At 45.2% G+C, this 23,656-nt stretch overlaps 1 protein-coding gene across 8 annotated transcripts in view; it reads right to left on the bottom strand.

Annotated features, from left to right (window-relative positions):
- The window catches only part of LOC146871815 (plasma membrane calcium-transporting ATPase 4-like), a 1,579,909-nt gene that overhangs the window by 853,283 nt on the left and 702,970 nt on the right, over positions 1–23,656 (bottom strand). For all 8 annotated transcript variants that reach the window (XM_085651731.1, XM_085651670.1, XM_085651690.1 and 5 more), the window contains exon 3: positions 19,914–20,450. In XM_085651731.1, coding sequence (XP_085507857.1) covers positions 19,914–20,109 — 196 coding nt within the window. In that variant the 5' untranslated portion in view covers positions 20,110–20,450. The remainder of the gene's footprint in view (positions 1–19,913; positions 20,451–23,656) is intronic.

The following is a 23,656-nucleotide window of genomic DNA, read 5'->3' as shown; positions in this document are numbered from 1 at the left end:
CATCTTGCAGCTGGTGAAATTCACTACTCAGCATTTTACTCCAGCCTTCCACCGTGTGCGGTAACATCCGGCGGGAATGTACCAGGGCAGCCCTTCACCTCTAACATGAAATAAATATCAAAACCAAAACTTGGCAATTGCAACACTTTGGGGGAAAAATGGCTCTGCCTCGAGGGAACAGTAAACATTTCACCGCTTTGACCCTACAGGATTGTCTCTTCATGAATCTTCCAAAAAGTGCTTGGAAAAAGCTGCGTTTTCTAGTTCCCGGGTATAAGGTCGGAGCTGAAGACACGGGGAGAGCCTTTTTTCTGGCCTCATTTTGAACAAGTTAGGACTATTGGCTTTGTCAATGGTTGTTAGTTAGCTGCCACGAGCACAAGTGTGCAGACCAAGAGACAGAGGACGCGAGGCGCGCCGAGATTTCCCACACAAGCACAGCCGCATATTAACACACGCCGCAACACGGCTCTTCTCAGAAATGGCAGCACCGAGGCATTCTGAGAATACACGTCTGAGACGGGAGGGCGGGGGGCGCACACGGGGGAGCGGGTGAAGGGAGGGTGCGAGCCCGCAATGCTCTCTTACAGACCCCACAGAACTGGTTACGAAACCAACAGCTGAGACTGTGAAGGCACAGCATTAAAAGTGACTGGGTAGGCTGAGGCTGTTCTTGCTGTGGGTGGCATGGGGAGGGCGGTGTGGCGAGGGTTCTTCCTGTGGGTGGCATGGGGAGGGCGGTGTGGCAGGGTAGGGAGGGCTTTGGTGGGCCACAGGGGAAGGAGAACACATCTTGGAACAGGGCAGAGGCAGCATACGAGGGTAGGGCTGGCAGTCGCCAACTGCCCCTAGGATGAGAAGTAAAACTGCATACTTGACCACATTGATTGTGCATATTAAGAGGGCATTTCAATCGAAATTGGGACAGTGTGAGAAGCATCACCGGACGCCTATTATTACCCTACCGTTCTCCTGCTGAATGAACGTGGTTCTTTTACTACACCTCTCCTTCATGCAGCATTTTGTTTTTACCACAAACCATGTAATTTCAATAAATAATTCATTTGTGGATTTATGTAGTGCGGCTTGTCACCCGTGAGGGTATCCATGCACCGTCAATGGGCTTGGGGAGATTAAATGATTTACCCAGATTGACATAACATTGATGACAGCACAGGTACTCTGAAGATTATTCCAGCACCACTATCCCCACCCCGCCACCCCCTTCACATGGTGTCCATCAGCCACTTCCGTTCTGGTACACAACTGCACCAACGCATGCTTCTTTGTAATGCCTGAAGTGAAAAGCGCGGGATGGCTGAAAGTCACACACCGGACATGGGGCCAGAGGGAAAGATGTGGAAATTAAGGATACCGAGCGACTGGGTATATTCAAGGGCGTGCTGCTGCAGTCCAGGGCTTTTCTTTTACAAATCACCGTTTCCAAGTTTGTGCAGTCACTTGTATCCAGTGAACTGATCTAGGACTACAACTCCCAGAATGCAATTCAAAAGTTTTTAAATGCAAACCCAGGACAACAGCCTTGCACCCTTAATGACAGTTCATAGCAGAGGACATGACACGCATAAAAACCATGTTACAGTTTTGTAAATACAGGGATTATGTGTACACAGAAACTGCCCAAATCACTGGTACAGAACAGGGTCAATTCCCTCTGCCCTGCCAAGCTTCCCATGCATGCATGATGAACTGTTCCAACCCAAGTTTTTTTCTCTGCATTGTGGGGATCATTATAACAAGCATTTACAATGCAACGGTCTCGGCATTGTTAAAGTTAGAGCTATTGGCATTGCTCATGACATTATTTTTGTTTGTTTTTGTTTTTAAAACATGTAAAGAAACGGCATTGTTATTTACAATGTCAATAGCTTAATCTGTGTGTGGGTGCAAATGCAATAGGTCTCGCATTGGAGAGTGATTAAGCTATTGACATTGTAAATAACAATGCCGTTTCTTTAAATGTTTTAAAAACAAACAAAAATAATGTCATGAGCAATGCCAATAGCTCTAACTTTACCAATGCCGAGACCATTGCATTGTAAATGCTTGTTTATTATGTACCGGGTATATAGCAATTATTCTGGGAAAATTTATACATGGGAAAATCGGTATGAAAGACACCTATGTATTTCTGAAATGGGAACAAAATATAGTTTAGAACCAGTAGATATTTGCACATTTCCGAAATTGGGAATACCCATACTAGCATGAGAATTATAGGTCACTTTTCAAAATGACTTCTTTTTTACACATTGTCTTTCATTTGGAAGGCATAAATGCATCCAAAGTCAATAGGTAATACAGTTGCTCTACAATTTTGTGTTACTCAATCTCCCGAGAAAAATGGTACCTCACTTGTGTGGGTAGGCCTAGTGCCCGCGACAGTAAACGGTGCAAAACGCAACTTGGACACACCACATTTTTACAGTGAAAAAGGACTCTTTTTTTTGCAAAGTGCCTAGCTGTAGTTTTTGAACCCTAGCTCTGCCGGCACCTAGGAAAACCTAGCAAACCTATACATTTTTTTAAAACTAGACACCCAGGGGAATCCAGGATGGGGTGACTTGACTGGCTTTCACCAGGTTCTGTTACCCAGAATCCCTTGCAAACCTAAAACACTGTAAAAAAAAAAAAAAAAAAAAAAACATTTTCCTCACATTTCTGTGGTGGAAAGTTCTGGAATCTGCATGGATCCACAAAATTCCACCCAACCCATGTTCCCCAAAGTCTTCTGAGAAAAATGGTACCTCACTTGTGTGGGTAGGTATGGTGCCCGCGACAGGAAACGGCGCAAAACGCAACGTGGACACACCACATTTTCACAGTGAAAAATGACCCTTTTTTTGCAAAGCGCCTAGCTATAGATTTTTTAACCCTAGCTCTGCCGGCACCTAGGGAAACTTAGCAAACGTATACATTTTTGAAAACTAGACACCCAAGAGAATCCAGGATGGGGTGACTTGACTGGCTCTTACCAGGTTCTGTTACCCAGAATCCCTTGCAAACCTAAAACATAGTCCAAAAAAACACATTTTCCTCACATTTCTGTGGTGGAAAGTTCTGCAATCTGCGTGGATCCACAAAATCCCACCCACTCCGCGATCCCCAAAGTGTTTCCAGAAAAATGGTACCTTACTTGCATGGGTGGGTCAAGTACCCGCGACAGGCAAGGGCCCAAAACCTATTGAGGTGACATCAAAATTATCCATCACAAACTAACCTGGTTTTGCAAGGGGGGGGGGGGGTCCCATGAGTTTTTGGCCCGGGGCTTGGTGGCCATCTTAGGAAACCAACCAAACCCACACATTTCTGGAAACTAGACACCCAGGGGAGTCCAGCGAGGTATGGCTTGTGTGGGTACCCCAACATTCTCCTTCCCAGAGTCCCCTGCAAACCTCAAATTTCGCTGAAGAAATGTGAGTAAAGGAAAATGCTACTTACCAGTATGCATCTGTTCTTGGCATGTATAGCTGCAGAATATCATACTGTTGCATACATCGTCATCTGGTGTTGGGCTCGGATGCTTGCACCTTGTTGTCTTGGAAGAAGTCTTTTGTAGTCTCGAGATAGGCGACTCCTCCCTTGGACGATAGTGCGCATGGGCATCGACTCCATCCTCAAATTGTTTCTCGCCATGTTGGGAAACGATGGCGTTTGTAAGAAACAGAAAAGATGTCCATGTGAATGTATCTAAGTAAGATAACACTAGAACAGATACAGGTTCCGGGGAGGCGGGTTGGCGTATGATATTCTGCAGCTCTACATGCCAAGAACAGATGCATACTGGTAAGTAGCATTTTCCGTATACTGTTGCATGGACTGTACAGCAGTGTCTCCCCTAGCGGTGGTCACCTGTATTTGTTGCAGTGGTTTGAAAAAGTGTCTTAAGAAAAGCCTGGCCTTCAGAAGCTTGTTGCTTCGCCTGCACATCTACACAATAGTGTTTGGTGAAGGTGTGTGTAGTAGACCATGTTGCTGCTTTACAAATGTCATCTAGGGGAATGTTCCCCAAGAATGCCATGGAAACCCCTAGTTTGCGTGTTGAATGTGCTCTGGGGGAATTGTTAATGTGCGTTTTGCCTTCTGGTAGCATATTTGAATGCATTTGACTATCTACTTAGCAATTCCAGCTTTGGATATGGGGTTTCCTTTATGAGGTGGGGAGAAAGCTACAAACAGTTGGTTTGTTTTTCTAAAATGTTTAGTCCTGTCAATGTAATAAAGTAAAGACCTCTTGACATCAAGTGTGTGAAGAGCTCTGCTACGAAATCTGGGTTTTGGAAAAACACTGGTAACTCTACAGAGTGATTAAGATGGAAAGCTGAGATTACTTCGGGAAGGAATTTTGGATTTGTTCTAAGAACCACCTTGTTACGATGTATTTGCAAGAATGGTTCTTGTATGGTTAAAGCCTGGATCTCACTTACCCTCCTGAGAGAGGTGATTGCGACAAGGAAAGCTACTTTCCATGTAAGGAACTGTAATTCACATTTGTGTAAAGCCTCAAATGGGGGACCCATGAGTCTAGTAAGGACAATGTTTAGGTTCCATACCAGAGAGGGTGGCAGTCTGGGTGGAATTATCCTTTTAAGGCCTTCCATAAAGGCTTTGATTGCGGGTACTCTAAACAATGACAAATGTTATCTGTTTTGCAGGTAGGCAGCAAGGGCAGCCAGATGTAATCTTACGGATGAGTATGCAAGATTACACCTTTGTAAATGCAGTAAATTGCAAATGATGTTTTGAATGGAAGCATCTAGCGGGTCAATTTTGTTGTTATTGGAGTAAATTACGAATAGCTTCAATTCGGCTGCGTAGCAAGCTCTACTAGAAGGGCGTCTGGCTTCTTTGATAATGTTCATACAGTCCGGTGGGAGGTTAAGGTAACCGAACTCTAGGACTTCAGGAGCCAGATTGCTAGATTCAGTTGTGCTGGATCTGGGTACCTTATTTCTCCATGGTTCTGCGTTAGTAGTTTTGGGGAGAGACCTATCTTTTGGAGTGGAACTACTGAGAGTTCGAGGAGTGTTGCGAACCATGGTTGCCATGCCCTTGTGGGAGCAACTAGAATCATCTTGAGAGACTGTTGCTTGAGCTTGCGTACTACTACCGGAATGAGTGGAAGTGGCGGAAAAGCGTACGCAAACCTGCCTGACCAGTTCATCCATAACGCATTGCCCTTGGACAACGGGTGTGAAAACCTGACGGCGAAGGTTGGGCATTTGGCGTTTGCGGCGAACAGATCTATGTTTGGGTGGCCCCATATCTGAAAAAATGGTTGAAGAACTTGGGAATGAAGTTCCCATTCGTGTATCTGCTGTGTCTGACGACTTAGCAGATCCGCAATCTAATTGTGCACTCCTGGAAGATGTTCTGCCAGCAGATATACGTTTTGCGGAATGGCCCATCTCCATATGCTTTGCGCTAGATGAGACAGCTGCAAAGAATGTGTTCCTCCTTGTTTCTGTATGTAATACATTGCTGTCATATTGTCCGTGGGGACCAGGACAGTCTTGTTGAGGAGATGTGATTGGAATGGCTAACGCTAGAAATATTGATAGTAATTCTAGGTGATTGATGTGTAGCACTTTTTGTTGAGTTGTCCACCTGCCCTAAATTGTGTGGTTTCGGAGATGGGCTCCCCATCCAGTGAGCGATGAGTTCGTTGTTAGCACTATCTGTGGAACGGGCTCTAGGAACGTCCGCCCTCTGGAAAGGTTTTGTGTGTTCCACCACTGCAGAGAGCGACGTGTGAGGCAGTCCACCACCACCAGATCTGTGGGTTGACCTTGAGCCTGATTCCACTGACGTGCTAAGCATTCTTGTAAGGGGCGCATTTGAAGTCTTGCATGAGGTACTATGAAATTGCAAGCGGCCATCATTCCTATGAGCTGCATAAACACTTAAGCTGGGAGTTTTGGGGTTGAAATTTTGTGATGAGAGTTTGCATACTGGCTATCCTGGCTGGATTGGGGTATGCTAGTGCTTTGGAAGTGTCTATTGTGGCCCCTAGATACTGAGGTAGGTAGGAGGGCTGTAAGTGTGACTTGGTTTGGTTTATTGTGAACCCCAAGTTGTGTAGCAGCTGAATTGTTTGGCGAGTGTGATGAACACACTGACTGTGCGACTTGGCTTTTATCAGCCAGTCGTCCGGGTATGGAAATACATTGATCTGCTGTCTCCGCAAGTTAGCGGCTACTACCGCAAGGCACTTAGTGAAGACCATTGGTGCTGTGGTTACTCCGAATGGGAGAACCTTGAACTTATAGTGTTGGCAGTCCACTGTGAACCTTCGATATGTCCTGTGAATTTGGAAGTAGGTTTCCTTGAGATCTAATGTGGCAAGGAAGTCGCCTTGTTGGAGCAGTGGAAGGACCTGTTGGAGAGTGATCATGTGAAAATGATCCAACTGTATGTAGAAGTTGAGAGGTCGGATGTCCAGTATTGGCCTGAGCGTTCCGTCCTTTTTGGGGATCAGAAAGTACAGGGAGTAAACACCTGTCCCTTGAAGCTCTAGGGGTACTGGTTCTATAGCGTGCTTCTGAAGCAGTGAGAGAACTTATTGTTTGAGAAGCGTTAGATGCTCCGTGGACATTGGACGCTGTTTGGGTGGTATGTTGGGGGGAGTTGCAGTAAGTTCCAGACAGTAACCATACTGGATAATTTGTCTTACCCACCTGTCTGTTGTGATGGAATTCCAGACAGGTAGGAACTGAGAAAGTCTTCCTCTGACCAGAGTGGAATGGTCTGGAGGGAGTGGAGGGAAGTCATTGTTTGTTAGTGGGGGAGGTGCAAGTGTTGTTACCTCGGCCTCTCCCTTTGTTGTTATTTCTCCTGTATCCCCCTCTGAAATATCCCTTGTTGGGGGTTGTTTGTGTGGGACTTTTATAGGAGGAGGAAGCAGTGTGTGCTGATGTTCTTGGATGCGCAACTATAAAAGGAGCGACGAAAGGAGCCTCGTGTAGATGGACTGTAATGCTCCCATAGATTTTGCCGTCAGTGTCTTTTTTCATTTTCTCTAAGGTGGTCTACAGCTGGGCCAAAAAGCTGTTCCTGATTGAACGGCTGATTCAGGATAGTAGTCTGCACTTCTTGTTTTAACCCGGCAATGCGCAACCATGCATGCCTTCTTAATAACAAACTAGTGTAGATTGATCTAGATGCAGTGTCTGCTGCATCAAGGGCACATTTAATGGATGCGTTTGTGATTAACTTGCCCTCCTGAATCAAATCATTGGCTCTGGCCTTGTATTGGTCAGGTAAATGTTGCATTAGGCCCTCAAGCTCATCATATTGAGCCCTATCGTATTTGGCAAGTAATGCTTGTGCATTAGCTATCCTCCAGTGATTAGCTGCTTGGGAGACAATTATTTTGCCTGAAGCGTCTAGTAGTTTAGACTCTTTGTCTGCCTCCCTCCATTCCGATGCCACCAAGTTAACCTGCGGCGTACCCCAAGGATCATCCCTCAGCCCGACCCTTTTCAAAGTCTACATGACACCGCTCACCAACATAGTCCGATCGCACGACCTCAACATTGTTTCATACGCAGACGACACCCAGCTGATCCTCTCCCTCACCAAGTACCCCGACACCGCCAAAACCAACTTCCACGAAGGAATGAAGGCCGTCGCCGAATGGATGAAGAACAGTCACCTGAAACTGAACTCGGACAAGACGGAGGTCCTCATCCTCCTGGTGGTCGGCCTCGCTGGGAGCTGCGACAACACCCACCGACCACGCACGCAACCTGCATGCTTCACAAGATCTACAGATGAAGCCCCACCGGAACCAGAAGGATGGTCACCCAAGCCCTCGTCACCAGCAGGCTGGACCACGGCCAATCTCCAGAAAAGACTTCAACGGATACAGAACGCCTCGTCCTCGACATCCCCCGCCACAGACACATCACTGCCCACCTGAGAGACCTGCACTGGCTCCCTGTCAACTAGAGGATCACCTTCAAGCTCCTCACCCACGCTCACAAAGCACTCCACGACGGCGGACCGACATACCTCAACAAACATCTCACCTTCTACACCCCCAACCGCCAGCTTCGATCCGCCGCCCTCGCCACCGTTCCACGCATTCACCGAACGACCACCGGCGGCAGATGTTTCTCCCACCTCGCCGCCAAGACCTGGAACACCCACCCCATCCACCTGAGACAGACCCAGGACCTGCTGACCCCCCCCCCCCGCCATAGCACCTTGAGACCCTCGCGGGTGAGTAGTGCGCTCTACGAATGCGTGACTCATTGATTGATTGGTTTGTCTGGAGGTGAAGCATCACCGGAGGTCTGAGAGTTGGCACGCTTCCTAGCATTGGTCACTACCAGGGAATCCAAGGGGAGTTGGCCTTTAATATAGGTGGGATCATTAGGGGCGGGTTTATATTTTTTCCCAATTTGGGGATTCAGAATCCTAGCCCTGACAGGGCCTTTGTAGACGTCTGGAGCATGTTTGATGACGCCTGTCAGCATGAGTAATGTTAGTACTGTCTTTTGTGACTGTGTAAAAGTGTCTGCCAGGAAATCTTCCTCTGTGGGATCTGAGTGCATTTGGACGCCATGATAGTGGGCAGCCCCATCAATGAGTTGACTAAACCCAATGTTGTCTCTGGGGGAGATGGCCTTGTTGGGTATGCATCTGGATCAGGAAGGTCTGGAGGATCTGCAGGGTCATTATAGTCGTCCCATGTGTCCTGTGGTATGTCAATGTCATCAACAGGATCATTGTAAGGGTCATTATTTCCACCGCCACCCCCTAGGTCATCATCATCCTGTGGTGGTGGCGAGTATGGAGGAGGTATGGGAGACTTTGGAGGAGATGGAGGTTTAGTAGGAAGAACAGGAGAAGAGGGTCTTAATGGTGAAGTTGCACAGTCTTTTTTCTTCACAGGCACCTCAGGGATGTGTGGGGTGTCCAATTTCCTCTTGTTCCGTGGGATATTGACAATATGGCCTGTTTTAGGGTCCACATGCAATGTTTTTTGTTTTTGATCGATAGAATCCGGTCAAAACAGTTCTTCCTCTTCAGCGTCTCCCTTCGGCGCCGACCTTTTCGGTTCCGGACGTGATTTTGATTTCGGATCTGGAGCCTTAGAAGGGGTTTTTGAGTCCTTCGGCGTCAAGTCCGAAATCTTTTTCGGATTGAAGGGTTGTCGATGTTTCTTCAAATACGAGGCCTTTTGTTCTTTCGGTGCCGGAGTGCTCGGTGCCGTGGCCTTTTTGGGGACAGCGGGAGTAGGATGTGTTCCCGCTTTCGGCATCAACTGTGTTTTTGGGGCACCGACGTGCGGCTTGCTCGGTCTCCTTTGTCTCCGGAGCCGGGCCCGAGGCGGGGGCTTCTGGAGCTTTCTCTCGGTCGAGACTAAGACCTTCAGGCGAAGTCTTGACCGAAGCCTTTGTTTTGTCGGGTGGGGTTGGGGCAGGGGCAGGGGCGGTTGTACTCACTTGTTGACCTGGAGTGATGTGGTCATCGGAGTTAGAGTCATCTGTTTCGGATACGATGTTGAGATCCTCCGAATCCTCTGCCTCTGGAATATTGGGGCCTTCATCGAAGATGTCTTCGGGCACCGGGGAAGCCTGTTGCACCATAACGTGTTGTCGAGCCCGGCAATCATGAATCGTTTTCTTGGAACGGAAGGAGGCGCAGGCAATCCTTTTCTTCGTGTTCAGGCGAGAGACAAAGGTTGCAGACCTTGTGTTGGTCGCTGTGTGGGAATTTAGCTCCACACTGGGGGCATTTTTTGAATGGAGCCGTTTCCATTAGCCGTAGGCCCGAATGGCGTCGATAGGCCCAGCGGACCGCGTCGACGACCGGAATCGAGTATTTGTGTTAGCGCGTCGAAAGGCACGCGGACGAAAACAATACCGTCGAGTTTGCAATGATTTGGCGTTGAAAAGGTTAAAACACGGTACTGAACCGGAACGCTGAAGTTACATCCAAACCCGATAGTGGAAAAAAACAATCTGAGGATGGAGTCAATGCCCGTGCGTACTATCGTCCAAGGGAGGAGTCACCTATCTCTTGACTACAAAAGACTTCTTCCAAGACAACAAGGTTCAAGCATCCGAGCCCAACACCAGATGGCGATCTATGCAACAGTATGATATTCTGCAGCTCATATGCCTCGAACAGGTGTTCTTTTATACAAATTTTTAGATTTGCAAGGGATTCTGGGTAACAGAAACTGGTGAGAGCCAGACAAGTCACCCCATCCTGGATTCGCCTGGGTGTCTAGTTTTAAAAAATGTATAGGTTTGGTTTGTTTCCCTAGGTTCCGGCAGAGCTAGGGTTCAAAATCTACAGCTAGGCACTCTGCAAAAAAAGGGTCAGTTTTCACTGAGAAAATGTGGTGTGTCCACGTTGTGTTGGGCCGTTTCCTGTCTCAGGCACTAGGCCTAGCCACACAAGTGAACTACCATTTTTCTAAGAAAACTTTGGGGAACGCGGAGTGGGTGGAATTTTGTGGATCCACGCAGATTCCAGAACTTTTCACCACATAAATGTGAGGAAAATGTGGGGTGTTTGACAAAGTTTGAGGTTTGCAAGGGATTCTGGGTAACAGAACCTAGTGAGAGGCACACAAGTCACCCCATCCTGGATTCCCCTTGGTGTCTAGTCTTCAAAAATGTACAGGTTTGCTAGGTTTCCCTATGTGCCGGCTGCGCTAGGGCACAAAATCCACAGGTAGGCACATCCTGAAGAAAATTCAGTGCCTAGTGGGCTTTCTGCCGCCCTGGGGAGGGGGGTAATCAAGGGCTATTGCCCCGATATGCCCCCAAGGGGAGGCAGAAAGACTGTGGCAATTCTTTATTGCCCCATCTGCCTCCGAGGGGGGGGGAGAAAGACTATCATTTTTGGGGGGATTGGGGGCCTTGACATGCCCATTCTGGGCAACCCCCACCCCTACCTATATAAAAAAATCAAATCCCTGGCGCTTAGTGGGCTTTCTGCCCAAGCAGGGATCCACTAGGGTGGGGTACCATTAGAAAGGGGAGATTCTCCCCTTTCCAACGATACGTCTCCCATCTGTTTCGGCGCTTGGGGGGCTGAGATAGCCCACGAGCACCGAAACAAAGAAACTGAAACTAAGTTTCAGTTTCATTGCAATGACAACAGCGCGCCATGCACGCAATCGGCATTGCAATGAAAATGTAAATTGGCCCCGGGAGGTTGGGGAAGCTCTTCCCCAACCTCCCGAGGCCAATTAAAAAAAAGTGAAATCCCTCTGCTGTCTGCAGCAGAGGGATTTCGTGCCCCCTGTCCTCATGACAGAACGGTTCCGTCATGAGCACAGGAGCACCAGTGCTCAGGACGGAACCATTCCGTCATGGGCACCGAAGGGGTGAAGACCTAGGATTAATGGAACTAGATAATTGCTGGTGGGTCTGGCCCGGCCTTCGTTTAAGATCCTGGTTATCTCTCCTAACTCAGTTCTTCATATAGCAAGCGAATTTCAATGCAATACACCTGCTAATTTTTCAATATTTTTAAAGCCCAGTGAATTACCAACAATAAATTATACATAAACATAACGTCTTTCCTACCTATTCTTCATCAAAGTGTGCATTTGCTCCCTCATCTCTTTTGTCAAAACATACACACTAAACTCACTGCTTCATGGACATGCTCATTAAGTCTTGCCTGAGACAGCGTGCACTGTTGCTTGAGAGATCTTCTACTTAGAGGCAGCTTAGATGCCACCTATTACTTTAAGCTGGTTGGCTTCAAAGTCACTCTCATTTAATTCTCATTGGTCTTTGCGTGTCACTTTCTCTTCATGTGTATTTGACTTCGATGAATTACAGATTAATCAGTATCCTTTCACTGCTTGCACTATGATTCAGGTAATCTTTTTTTCTTTTCTTGTTGCTTCCCCAGTCGTCGTTGCCTGCATCCACAATCCTCCACCCTGCCGTTATGGTTGCTTTCCCTTCTGCCATTGTTGTTTGCACCCTCTCCTCCTTCCCATTTTTGTTGCTTGCCTCCCCTCCCTCACTCCTCCGGTCGTTGTTGCCTGCCTCGTCTTCGCCCTCATTCTCCCATTGTTGTTACTGGCCCTCCCATTGTCATTCTTTGCTCTCTCCCATCTTTGTCGCTTGCCTCCTCCCTCGTCTCATTGATCCATGAGCTATGACACGGCCAGCATTGGTCGTGTCATAGCGCTCATGTTTCTCATTATTAGCCATGTTGCACAGCAGCCTACTGGCTTTGTCAATACTTGTTCACTTTTGTGTCTGTCCCCTACCACAACCAGCCTCAGTTCTCTACAACAAGAAGCAACGGGTATAGAGATAGGTCTCCCTGTAAGGGTACATATCACATGTACACTTTAGGTGCCATGCTGCGGCGGTCCTCTTAACGGAAACATACAACTAAATCACAGATAGAGAGTTTTGTAAATACCTCAATTAAGAGCCTAACAAGGGATGATCCAAGTCTACTACAGTTACCCTCAAAGATGGTTTATAACACTTGTGCATCAACCGGGCTCCAGATCATGATATTTGCGTTCTGGGGAAACTTAGGCTGAAGCTCCCCTCATCCAAGTGTGTCTCTAGCACCATAAAATGAAACCTGGACATTCCAAGCTGTTGTGGGTCACCAAGAGCAATGCAGTGCTTAACTGTGAAAATCACCCCAGAACATGTAAGGATTATGTTACTTGCCCTGTATGCATCTGTTCTTGGCATGTAGTGCTGTAGATTCACATACTAAGCATAAGTCTGCCATGTACTTTTGGGCTCGGATGATTACAAGTTGTTTTTGTTCAAAGAAGTTTTTTGAGTCATGAGGCTGTGTGACTCCTTTTGGTGATACTGCACATGGGCATCAACTCCATTGTCAGATTGTTTTGCCGCAGGTGGGTGAGAATGGAGTTAGAGGAAGTGTCAGTAATGTGATGTTCATGCAAGTAATGTGAATTAAGGTAAACTAGAAATTAAACTGTGGCCTACACAGGTGTCCAGGAAGGCGGGGGAGCACATGTAAATTTACAGCACTAAATGCCAAGAACAGATGCTTACAGGGTAAGTAACAATCAGTTCGAGGCATGTGTGGCTGTAGATACCAGGCTTAGCATAGACTGTAAAGCAGTCCCTCTTCCAGAAGGATGGCTAGCCTGTGGGGGTTGTAGTTGTTTGAAAAAGTGCACATAGTAGTGTTTGTCCAACACTGGATTGTTGACATGTTAATACAGCCACACAGTAATGTTTTCAGAAAGTGTGTGGTGTTGACAATGTTGCTGCTTTGCAAATGTCAGCAATGGGTGCGTTCACTAGGAATGCCATAGAGGCCCCTATTTTACAAGTTGAGTGGGCCGTAGGGGGAAGAGGTAAATGTATTTTAGCTTTAGAATAACACGTTTGAATGCATTTGACTAGTTATCTAGAAATGTCAACTTTTGAAACTGGTTTTCCAGTGTGGGGAGGTGAGAAAGTAACAATTACTTACCTGGTTTTCCTAAATGTTTTGGTTCTGTCAATATAGTACATTAAAGCTCTTTTAATGTCTAAGGTATGAAGAGCTCTCTCCACAACCGAACCAGGATGAGCAAAGAAGGCAGGTAATTCTACTGACTGGTTAATTTGGACAACTGACACTACTTGGAGAAGGAACTTTGGATTTGTTCTGAGTGCTACTTTGTCTTGGTGGAGTTGGAAGAATAGTTCTTCCAAGGTTAGTCCCTGGAGCTCACTCACACATCTGAGTAAAGTGATAGCTATTAAAAATGCTACCTTCCAAGATAAGTAATGGAGTTGGCAGGAAACGTAGTGGCTCAAATGGTGGCCCCATGAGCATTGTTAGACCAATGTTGAGATTCCAAGCTGGCGGAAATGTTGGGGGATTTACTCTTTTAAGTCCCTCCTTTAACACTTTAATGACCGGTACTTTGAATAAAAATACATGTCTGTTTTGCAAGGTGGAAGCAATTTGAAGTGTAAGCTAGGCCTGAGGTTTGGAGATGCAGGAGAAAACAAATAATGGTTTGTTCTGGTGCATCTAATGGGTTTACTTTTTGACTCTGGCAGTAGAGGACACATCATTTCTATTTGGCAGCGTAGCACTTTCTAGTTGTAGGCCTACGAGCTTCTTTAAAAATATCCATGCACTGCTATGGCAGGATTAGATACCCAAATTCTATGAATGAAAGCTCCAGTAGTGTGGTGAACCATGACTGACAAACCCAGGTTGGAGCTATTAGTATTGGGGTGCGGGAGGTTTGCCTGAGCTTTCTGACAACAAATGGAAGTAGTGGGAGAGGTGTAAAAGCATAAGCAAATATCCCTAACCAGTTCATTTATAGAGCATTGCCCTTGGATAGTAGGCATGGGAACCTGGACACGAAGTTCAGGCATTTTGCGTTTTCTGCTGTTGTAAACAAGTCTATCTGTGGAAACTCCCACTTGTGAAAGTATGGTAGGAGGACTTTGGGGTGGAGTTCCCATTCGTGGATTTGTTGCCTTATCCTGCTGAGGAGGTCTGCAATTTGATTGCTTATCCCTGGTATGTGTTCTGCTAGAAGAAGAATGTAGTGATGTAATGCTAAGCACCAGATGGTCAGGGCTAGGTGTGATAATTGTAGAGAGTGAGTCCCCTCTGTTTCTGTAGATAGTACATGGTGGTTATGTTGTCCGTCCAGATCAGCACAACCTTTTCTATTAGGTGAGTTAGGAACGCTTTCAATGCTAGGTCAACAGAATGAAGCTCTAGCTAATTGACAGATACCATGGTGTTTGGGATCCCATACACCCTGAATCGTAAGATCTTGAAAGTGAGCCTCCCAACCCGTCAGAGAAGCATCTGCTGTGAGAATGGCCTGGGGAACTGGGTCCAGAAACGACCATCCTTTGGACAGGTTTTGTGTGTTCCACAACTGCAGAGAGTGATGTGTGCGACTGTCTATCAACACTGGATCGTGTAGTTGACTGAGTCCATTGATATGAGAGGCATTCTTGCAGCGATCTCAAATTTAGACGGGCATGTAGGATTACTGCAATGCAGGATGCTATAGTGCACAAAAGGCGCTTAACTGCCCTGACTGTGACTTGGAGCCCGTTTTGAAACTGTTGGGCTAGTGTTTGAATGCTTTTCATTCTGGATGTATCTGGGTAAGCTAACCCCAAGTGCGCATTGAGTATGGCCCCTAAATACGAACAAATTTGTGCAGGTTGTAGGTGCAATTTCTGCACGTTGATGGTAAACCCTAGTTGATGTAGTAGGGTGAGTGTTTTTTATGTATGTTGGCTACAAACGTGGGAGCTGTTGGTTTTTAGAAGCCAATCGTCCAAGTAAGGAAAAACGTGAATGTTTTGCTGGTGCAGATGTGCTGCCACCACTGCTAGGCATTCTCTGAATACCCATTAGGCAGTGGTAACTATAAATGGAAGCACTTTAAATTGATAGTGCTTTCATTGGAAGACAAACCATAGCTATTTGCTATGTGCAGGAATGATGGGTATATGAAAGTAGGTGTCCTTTAGTTCTAATACGGACATGAAGTCGACCTTTGGTACCAATGGCAGTACTTTCTGAAGGGTGACCATGTGCAAGTGTTCCAATAGGATGTAGTGAATTAGGAAACTGAGGTCAAGAATGGGTCGAAATACGCCGTCCTTTCTGGGAATGAGAAAGTATAGTCAATATACTCCTGTTCCTTGATGTTGAAGTTGGACTGGCTTTATGGCTCCTATGAATAAGAGTTGCTATCTCTTGTTTGAGCAGAGCTTGATGTTGTATGGAAAGTTTGTGCTTGGGGGGGGTGGAATATTTGGTGGAGTTGTGATGGGCTCCAGACAATAACCATGTTCGATAATGTCCAATACCCATTTATCTGTTGTAATGGATTTCCATTCCTGGAAAAAAAAATATCAGATGTCCCCCGACACGTGCTAGATGGTTTGGGGGGGAATGTGGAGGAAGTTTTTGTCCGGAGGTAGTATTTGTGGTACGGGTAGAAGTTCGTATGCGGCCTTTGGAATTATTTCCCCTATACGTGCTACTTTAGAAGCCTCTAGAGGTGGATGGCAGGACTTGGTTTTTATATCAGGACCCAGAGGAGTCTGCAGATGCAGATTTGGTGCCTTGTTTAAAGGAGGGGTGAAGAAAGGACCCACTATAGTTGGGAGTTTGGAGGGCACCCATATATTTAGTGACATCGGTATCCTTTTTCATCTTTTCAAGGGCCATGTCCACTTGACGGCCAAAAGGGTACTCCTTGTCAAAAGGGAGATTAGTGACTTCTATGAAGCCAAGGGTGCCTGTCTACACAGGAGAATGCTCGTATTTATGCCTTTATCTCCAGTGTCAGTGGAGTCTAGTGCACATTTGATGGCATTATTGGTAATTAGCTTCCTTTCATTGACTAATCCATACCCCTGCTTTTTATATTCCTGTGGTAGATGTTGGAGGGGCCCCTCCATTTAATCCAAGTGGGCCCTACCATAATGTGCCAAAAGGGCTTGGCTGTTGGCAATTCACTAATGACCTGTCTTCCTGATCCATCAAAGACTTTTGACTCTTTGTCTGGGGTAGGTGCGTTCCCAGTTGTTTGGGAGTTAGCTCTTTTTCTTGCATTGGCTACTGCCAACAAGTCAGGGGTTAACTGTCCCCTAATGTAACCTGGGTTAGATGGTGCTGCCTGATATTTTTTGTCAACACTTAGTGTTATAACTCTTGCTCTTACTGGAGCTTTAAAGATGTCACCAGCATGACAGAGCACTCCTAAAGGGTAATTATTGGGACCCTTGTTGTGCAGTAGTGAGGGTCTCAAAGAGGAAGTCATCCTCGATAGGGTCTTTGCGCAAGGGTACCTGGTGGTATGCTGCAGCCCTGGCTATTAAATATTTACCAGATGAAGCATTATCTGGTGGGGATGGGCATGCATAGTAGAGGTCTGGGTCTGTATCCCCGTGTAAGTCTATGTCATAGGCATCCCATGGGTCCCTAGGATGTGTGTCCATCCTATGGCATCATTATCATCCCTGACATGTGAAAGTGTGTGATGAGGTGAATTGTAGCCTTCTTGAGACTGTTCTGGTAAAGCAGGTGGCCGAGTGGATGGTGGGGGTGGTGGTGTTGGAGTTGGATAGGTAGATACAGAAAGATGTAAAGGGCTAGTGCCCATTTCCTTTTTCATCTTCTTGAGAGACTAAATAGAAGTGTCAATAGCCTCTTCGAAAGACAACTGTCTCTTAAGCGGTAGAGGCATTGCTGGTTGAAGAATATTTTTATTTGATCCAGGCTGAATTTGTAATGTCTTTTGACTCGGATCGAGCCGTTGTTGCATGGTTTCAAGTACAGGTCCACGTGGAGTTTTCAGTCCGAAGGTGTAACATTTCGGTGATGGTTTTGTTGGAGCTGAAGCATAATGTACTTTTTTTTCCCGGTACCTAGGCTATAGTCCGATGTGTTAGTTCTGAAGCTGATTTTCTGGAGGTGGAGGCCCCTGTTGTAGGCCGATATTTGGACACCAAACCAGAGGGCAGGGTGTTTGAATAGGTGTCAGTGCGTGCCAAGGCTTTGGTGCAGTGGCAGCCCAGGAACAGTTTTATTGGTCGGAGCCAATTTTGGGGGATTCTCGGCAGGTATACTAACAGTACGACGCTTTGCAGAAGACCCCAGGCTGACTGGATATTGATCTGTCTCTGACACAGATCCAGTGTCGTGAATGTAGAAGCCCTCCTGTTCGGCTGCTGAGGCTTCTTCTTCCTCGTCCGGGTGGTCGAAGATGTTGGGTGTGTCGTCTGAGTGTCTGCGCTGCATTTCTATGCGCCGTGCACGTCAGTGCCAAAGTGTTTCTTAGACTAGATCGACCTGCAGGCTTCATAGGTATCTTCCCAATTGTCTTGCGATAGGTATAAGTTACAAACCAGGTGTTGGTCGGTGTGAAGGTATTTTTGAATGGCACTTCGGATAGAAGCGAAACGGAGTGCGTTCCATCAGCAGCTCATTTTTTGGTTAGAGCTGTTCGATGAGAAAAAGGGTCCAGCCAGGAGTGGCCTGTAGGCCATTGATGCGAGTCTGAGGACCCGACACGCAAAATTGTTCTTTTGCTCGGAGCGCAAGAGTGGCTAAAGGATTAAGACAATACCATGGAGTTAGGAGATCTACTGGCAAACCAAAGGTAGCCCGAAACTATCTTGAACCAGAGCACAAGAGAGTACACCTGAACCACTCGGTGGAAAGAAACAATCTAACAATGGAGTTGATGCCAATGCGCAGTATCACCAAAAGGAGGAGTCACACAGCCTTGTGACTCAAAAAACTTCTTCGAACAAAAACAACTTGTAATAATCCGAGTCCAACACTAGATGGTGGAATATGCTAATCATGTATATCTACAGCCACATGTGCCTCGAACACGATATACCAAAGATTCCATATATTTGAGAGAATTTTTAAATGGAATATGTGGATACTAGCAATTTGGTGAACAGAAACTTGCACATTAAGACATTACTGATGATTAACATAACTTCATGTTTTAATATGCAACTAGGAGATCACTTAATTTTGGTAATAGGTAATTTCATGATTTTTGTTGAAAATATTATGAATTGGGTTTGCATGACTAAAGAGTCTTATGATTTGCAAATCTTATATTTAACAGCCCTGAAGAAGCGACAAGATTGCAAAATACGTATTGGCTGTATAGACTTGATGTAAACATTTGAAATATTTTTTTTATCATTGGAATGGGGTGAAAACTTGGAGAAAGGAGACATGTCCATAGTTTGAATAAAAACTTTCTTTTTGAAAATCATGAGCTGATCTTATTTTGGGAGTGTATTTTTTAATATACTGGTTGGGTGACCAGTAATCTGAGAATACAGCGTTGGGCAAATTTTTCTGTTACCCATAAACAGATGATTATACATGATGGGCCAAGGTCACAAGGCTTACGGCCTTAGGAGGGCCTCGAGTGGTCCCAGAAAAGGGGGTGGGCGTGGGGTGTCAGCAGGCTCTGGACAAAGAAAGCATTATGCTGATAGCAGGGCTTTGTTTTAAGCAATGAGTGGTAATAAGCCGCCCTGTAATGGGACATCACTAACATCTTTGTCATGTGTCATTTGACACATTTGTCCTTACCTGGAGGATGTGGCAAAAGGGAAGGGACAAAAATTCCACCCCCATTTCTAATACTCACGCTGTGGATACATTTACTCGTTAGTAAGGCCTGCCTAACCAGAATAGTATGTTTGGCAATCATGTATTTGGTTGCATTTTTAAAACGGTAGCAGAATTTAACTGCAATGTTTAAATATGTTTGGAGTTTAAATAAATTAAGACATATTTTAACATTGCCAATTTAATAGAATATTTGTGAAAAATGATGAGTGGGGCCCAATGAATTTTATTTTTTTCATTTGCAGGGGTTGCGGCACTGAAAGGTTTGAAGACCACTGCTATAACGGTACTGAACAGTTGGACTGTATTCAGTTAAGTGAAGGCAACTTTATTCTTGCAAACTGTGGAGAACGGTAAAAATGACCTCTGTGGTGCGTTCCCATAGTATTCGACTTACTCTCTCCCCTCTGAAGAACAGGTTGTCAAACAACAGATAGCAGGCTTCCCCAAGCAGCTGGGAAAGATAAACGCAGAATATCACAGAAATGTAGCTGCATGAGAGCAGGATTTTATGAAGTTCCCAGGGACAAACCAGAAAGATGTATACTACTTCCATACAACACAAGACCGTGACATATATAGCTCAGCCGCCATTACATACAGTCATGTTGTTCATGTCAACACTAAAAATAATTATTATACCCTCAAGCAACACGTCATGCCTAAACCTTTGGGTGGCTTTTCCTAGCTCCATGCTACATTCCCCTTTTAACAAGTCTTATTGCAAGACCCTTTGTCCAACGTGGACATGACCTTACCTTCCACCGGAGAAGTCTTTAGCCGACGGCAAATATTCTGCACCCCACCATAGACGTCATTGATGCGAGTGACTGCTTCACCACTACGGAGCTCCATAAGACCACGCATTTCCTCCAGAGTGCACCCGAAGTCCCCTTCGTGGTTACTTTCCACAACGGAGTTCCTAGGATGATGGTCTGCAGAATTGTTCGTCATTTTGCCCACAACCGAATGCTCAAAGTCAGTTCTTGAATACTTTGGTATAGAAATTTGGAATTCACTGGAAAAAACAGACGCAGCTCTACGAAATCTTCCTTCTTCACAAGGTGCAAACCTCAGCTAAAAAGAGAAAGGAAATCCCGATGCGGCGGACTGAGAGACGTGTGGAGGGACGATGCGCACTCCGAAGGCCTACAGAAGACACCGTTACCAACAAAGCCCAACTTCCCCAGGCAGAGGTGTCAACAGGATGTGGATGTTACTGTGGAAGCATTCCCTAGCAACCAGCCAGATCGTTTGCGAGGGCTTCCCTGGGTACCAACCGCTCAGCTCTGTGGCTGCAAAACAAGAAGACGGAGAAAGGAATTAAATACGTGGCATGTGCAGATATCACACAGCAGTACCGATTTGTATAGGGAACACACAAAACCTTGAGCATATCATGCATTACTTGCACGAAGACACAGGGCCTACCTTAAAGTGCTTCAAATACATTTGTGCAGTGAAGCTTTCTGACAACACAGATGTGACCTTTTTGTTCAGGTTTGTTCTGTTACCACACTGCAGCTAAGAATGTGACTATAACATGCACTGAAACCTACACCAAAGACTCACAAAAAGCAACACGTCCAGGGTACTGTGTTTCAGGCAGATAGAGACTTTCCTCTCACTGTCCCAAAGGGGCACAGCACTACATGTGTACAGAATCATTCAATCACAATGGTTTCATACAGACTCAAGCAATCTTAACACTACTAACAGGACATCACACACACATACACACACTTCTAAATATCAATACAAAAATGTAACCAATCCCCAATGGCAAATTATTTTATTGTTCTTTGTAACAAGTGGCTGGCTTTGGCAAACAGGAATAGTAAAGAATGTTTAGAGAAGCGTGTATATAAGACCGTTACAGGCAAACAGGATTCAAATTTTCTAAAACACAAACGCTTCAATTTCAGACAAACTTCCAAAAACACATCAAAATTTACTGTCCTACACATAGAAGTAGTCTCAAGCTTGCCAAAACAAGATGAGACACAGACTTAAAGGCTAAGTATATTTATACATATACATTACACCAAATCACCGGTCACTGCTGTTTTTTGACATTATAGTGCTGGAGCAGAGTTTTCTGTTGAAAATCTATTGGGTTTTTAAGCTCCGGTTTGTTTATATGTCGAAAATTAAAAATATTCATTTGTAACGTTAATTTGTTTTGTGTGAAATTCTGATTAACCAATACGAACTAACAGGAGAAAACTACACGTGGGAATGCATTCATGTTGCTTAATAATAATGTGCAGGTTTTATTAAATGGATGTTGCTAAGTGTTGTTTGTTTTAAAGCACAAAACGCTTTTGAAATAATGTGTACTAATGCTTTACTGTGTTGCAAAGGCTAGATAATTACATACACATAAGGGTATTAGTGGGGTTAACACTGTTTAATCACTATGCTGTGGTAACGTTGTTTTTGGCTCTTTTAATTAAGATGGTCTGTTTTGGCCTATCGTAAAATGGCTGTCGTTTAAAACCTACATTCGAGTGATGAAATTTTGATGAGAAGGCCTTGCTGAACATGGTCGAGAGTCTTCGCCTGGTTTAAAAGTTTTCCGTGAGGACAGCAGTTCTGGGCGTTAGTCCAAGTCCTTGGGCAAGGATAAAGTACAATGAACATTGTCCAGTTTGTGGTGACTCTGCTAGAGATATCAAGGAAGAGCGGCTTCGAAAGAAACATTTGTAAATTTGAGTTCCTTCTTCCGTTTTTATTTTTGTGATTTTTCTGAGCGGAGATTTTCCAAATGTAGCAATGCTACATCCTTTCCTGCTCGCTCTGCTCAGCGGCTCAACGGAAATCAAGAACATTTTATGTTGCTATTATTTTGTAATTTTGATTATAAATATACTAGACTAGAGAGGGTTCGTGGTCATTGCATTTGGATTTCTGAGGCCACTTCTTTCCGAACTTGCGTTGGTGAGGATCGATGCTGTGAGGACGGCGACTTGGGAGACTTCTACTAAGAGACCTGTCCTGACTCACTTATGACATTTAGCTAGAATAGGTAACTATGAGAATAATGATTTATTTTGATTGCCTTTCTAATTGAACTAATTTTAGATAAAGAATCATAATTTTAAATACAGTGTTGGTGATTATTTCTTGTCAATTATTGAGTACTCCATTGTGATTATTGTTGTTTAAATCATGACTCAAGACAGTGTCAATTAGGTCTTATCGACCTTGTTGTAGATGCAGGGTGTTTAGGAGTTTCCTCTCTCATGGTTGGTACTTATAGAGTAATCTGAGTGTATGTTAGTGAAATGGGCCCAAGAGTATGGTGAGTGTATGTGCGTGTATCTGTGAAATTACTCTATCTGTGGAAGTAGGGAGAATTTATATGCCCTGATCTGCACCAATTTCCTGGTAGCAGAATTTGATGGTTATTGATTATTGTCTTGATCTGATTAGATTGCTTGTACATTGGCTTTTTGATTTATTGATTAATGTTGGTATATGTACTAATACTATATGTTGGAGTCGTCGTGTTGAGTTTTATGTAGTGCTTCTGGAATTTGGGAGCTGGTAGCAGTTCCGTAGTAGGGCAGAGGGAAGTATATGCTGCTCTCGGGAAAGACGGGATTGTTGGAATTACCTGTACGTATGCAGGAAAAACGTGTGACAATTGAAGTTGCGCGTCACATTGTCTAGGTTCGGAATCAGTGACATCGTCGTGTTACTATTAGGGATATATTTCTAGTATAAAAGGAGTGTGAATGGTAGCGAAGGTTATCTGTGAAACTCTGGTCTTAAGTCCCAGGGATCCGTAAGGTTTGCCGTTAAAGCTTATCACGGGAGGAGTAATAGGTATTCTCTGAGCTTGTCTGAAGGACTGGGCAGAGGTAAATAAATGCTGCTTGGTTAACGTGTGTTATAATTCTGTAGTGGGACAGACTGTTCGCTGTTCTCGGGAAAAGCAGGATTCTGTGTGCATGTACTACATTTTCTTATATGAAAGTGCGTGAATGTATGAGCATTTAGTTGATTGTAAGACTCTTTGGAGCAGTCCAGGAGGAAGCAGTTACTGGATGCATGTTAGAAGGGCAGAGTAGAGGAATGTGCTACTGTGTCAACGAGAGTATTAATTCCGTAGTGGAGCAGGAGTAAGTGCTGTTACAGGGAAAAGACGGGATTCTTGTGAAATAGATTTTCTTTACTATTCTGTGGTTAGCGAAGCAGACAATGGAGATGTTTATATGTTGTAACTAATAGATTTTGTAGAATTGACACGAAGTCTACTGAGAAGTTTTGTAAAGGAGGGGTAGACGAGTGACAGGAGACAGGAGTAGGAGCGACTGCAGCGACTGCTGACGTCATACAGACCGCGCTCTGATTGGATAGTGAATCAGAACAGTGCTCGCGCTGGGATTGGTGTGTTGGTGTGAGCCGCGCAAGGATTGGAAGGGGTACAAGGTGATGTAGACGCTCCAGGTTTGGTGCGTTGGTGTGAGTCGCGCTGTTATTGGATAAAATATCG

Source organism: Triturus cristatus, chromosome 1_1 (genome assembly GCF_964204655.1).
Source record: "Triturus cristatus chromosome 1_1, aTriCri1.1, whole genome shotgun sequence".
Classification (NCBI taxonomy): domain Eukaryota; kingdom Metazoa; phylum Chordata; class Amphibia; order Caudata; family Salamandridae; genus Triturus; species Triturus cristatus.
The sequence above is the reverse complement of the archived record's forward strand: the minus strand, read 5'-3'. Positions and strand labels throughout refer to the sequence as shown.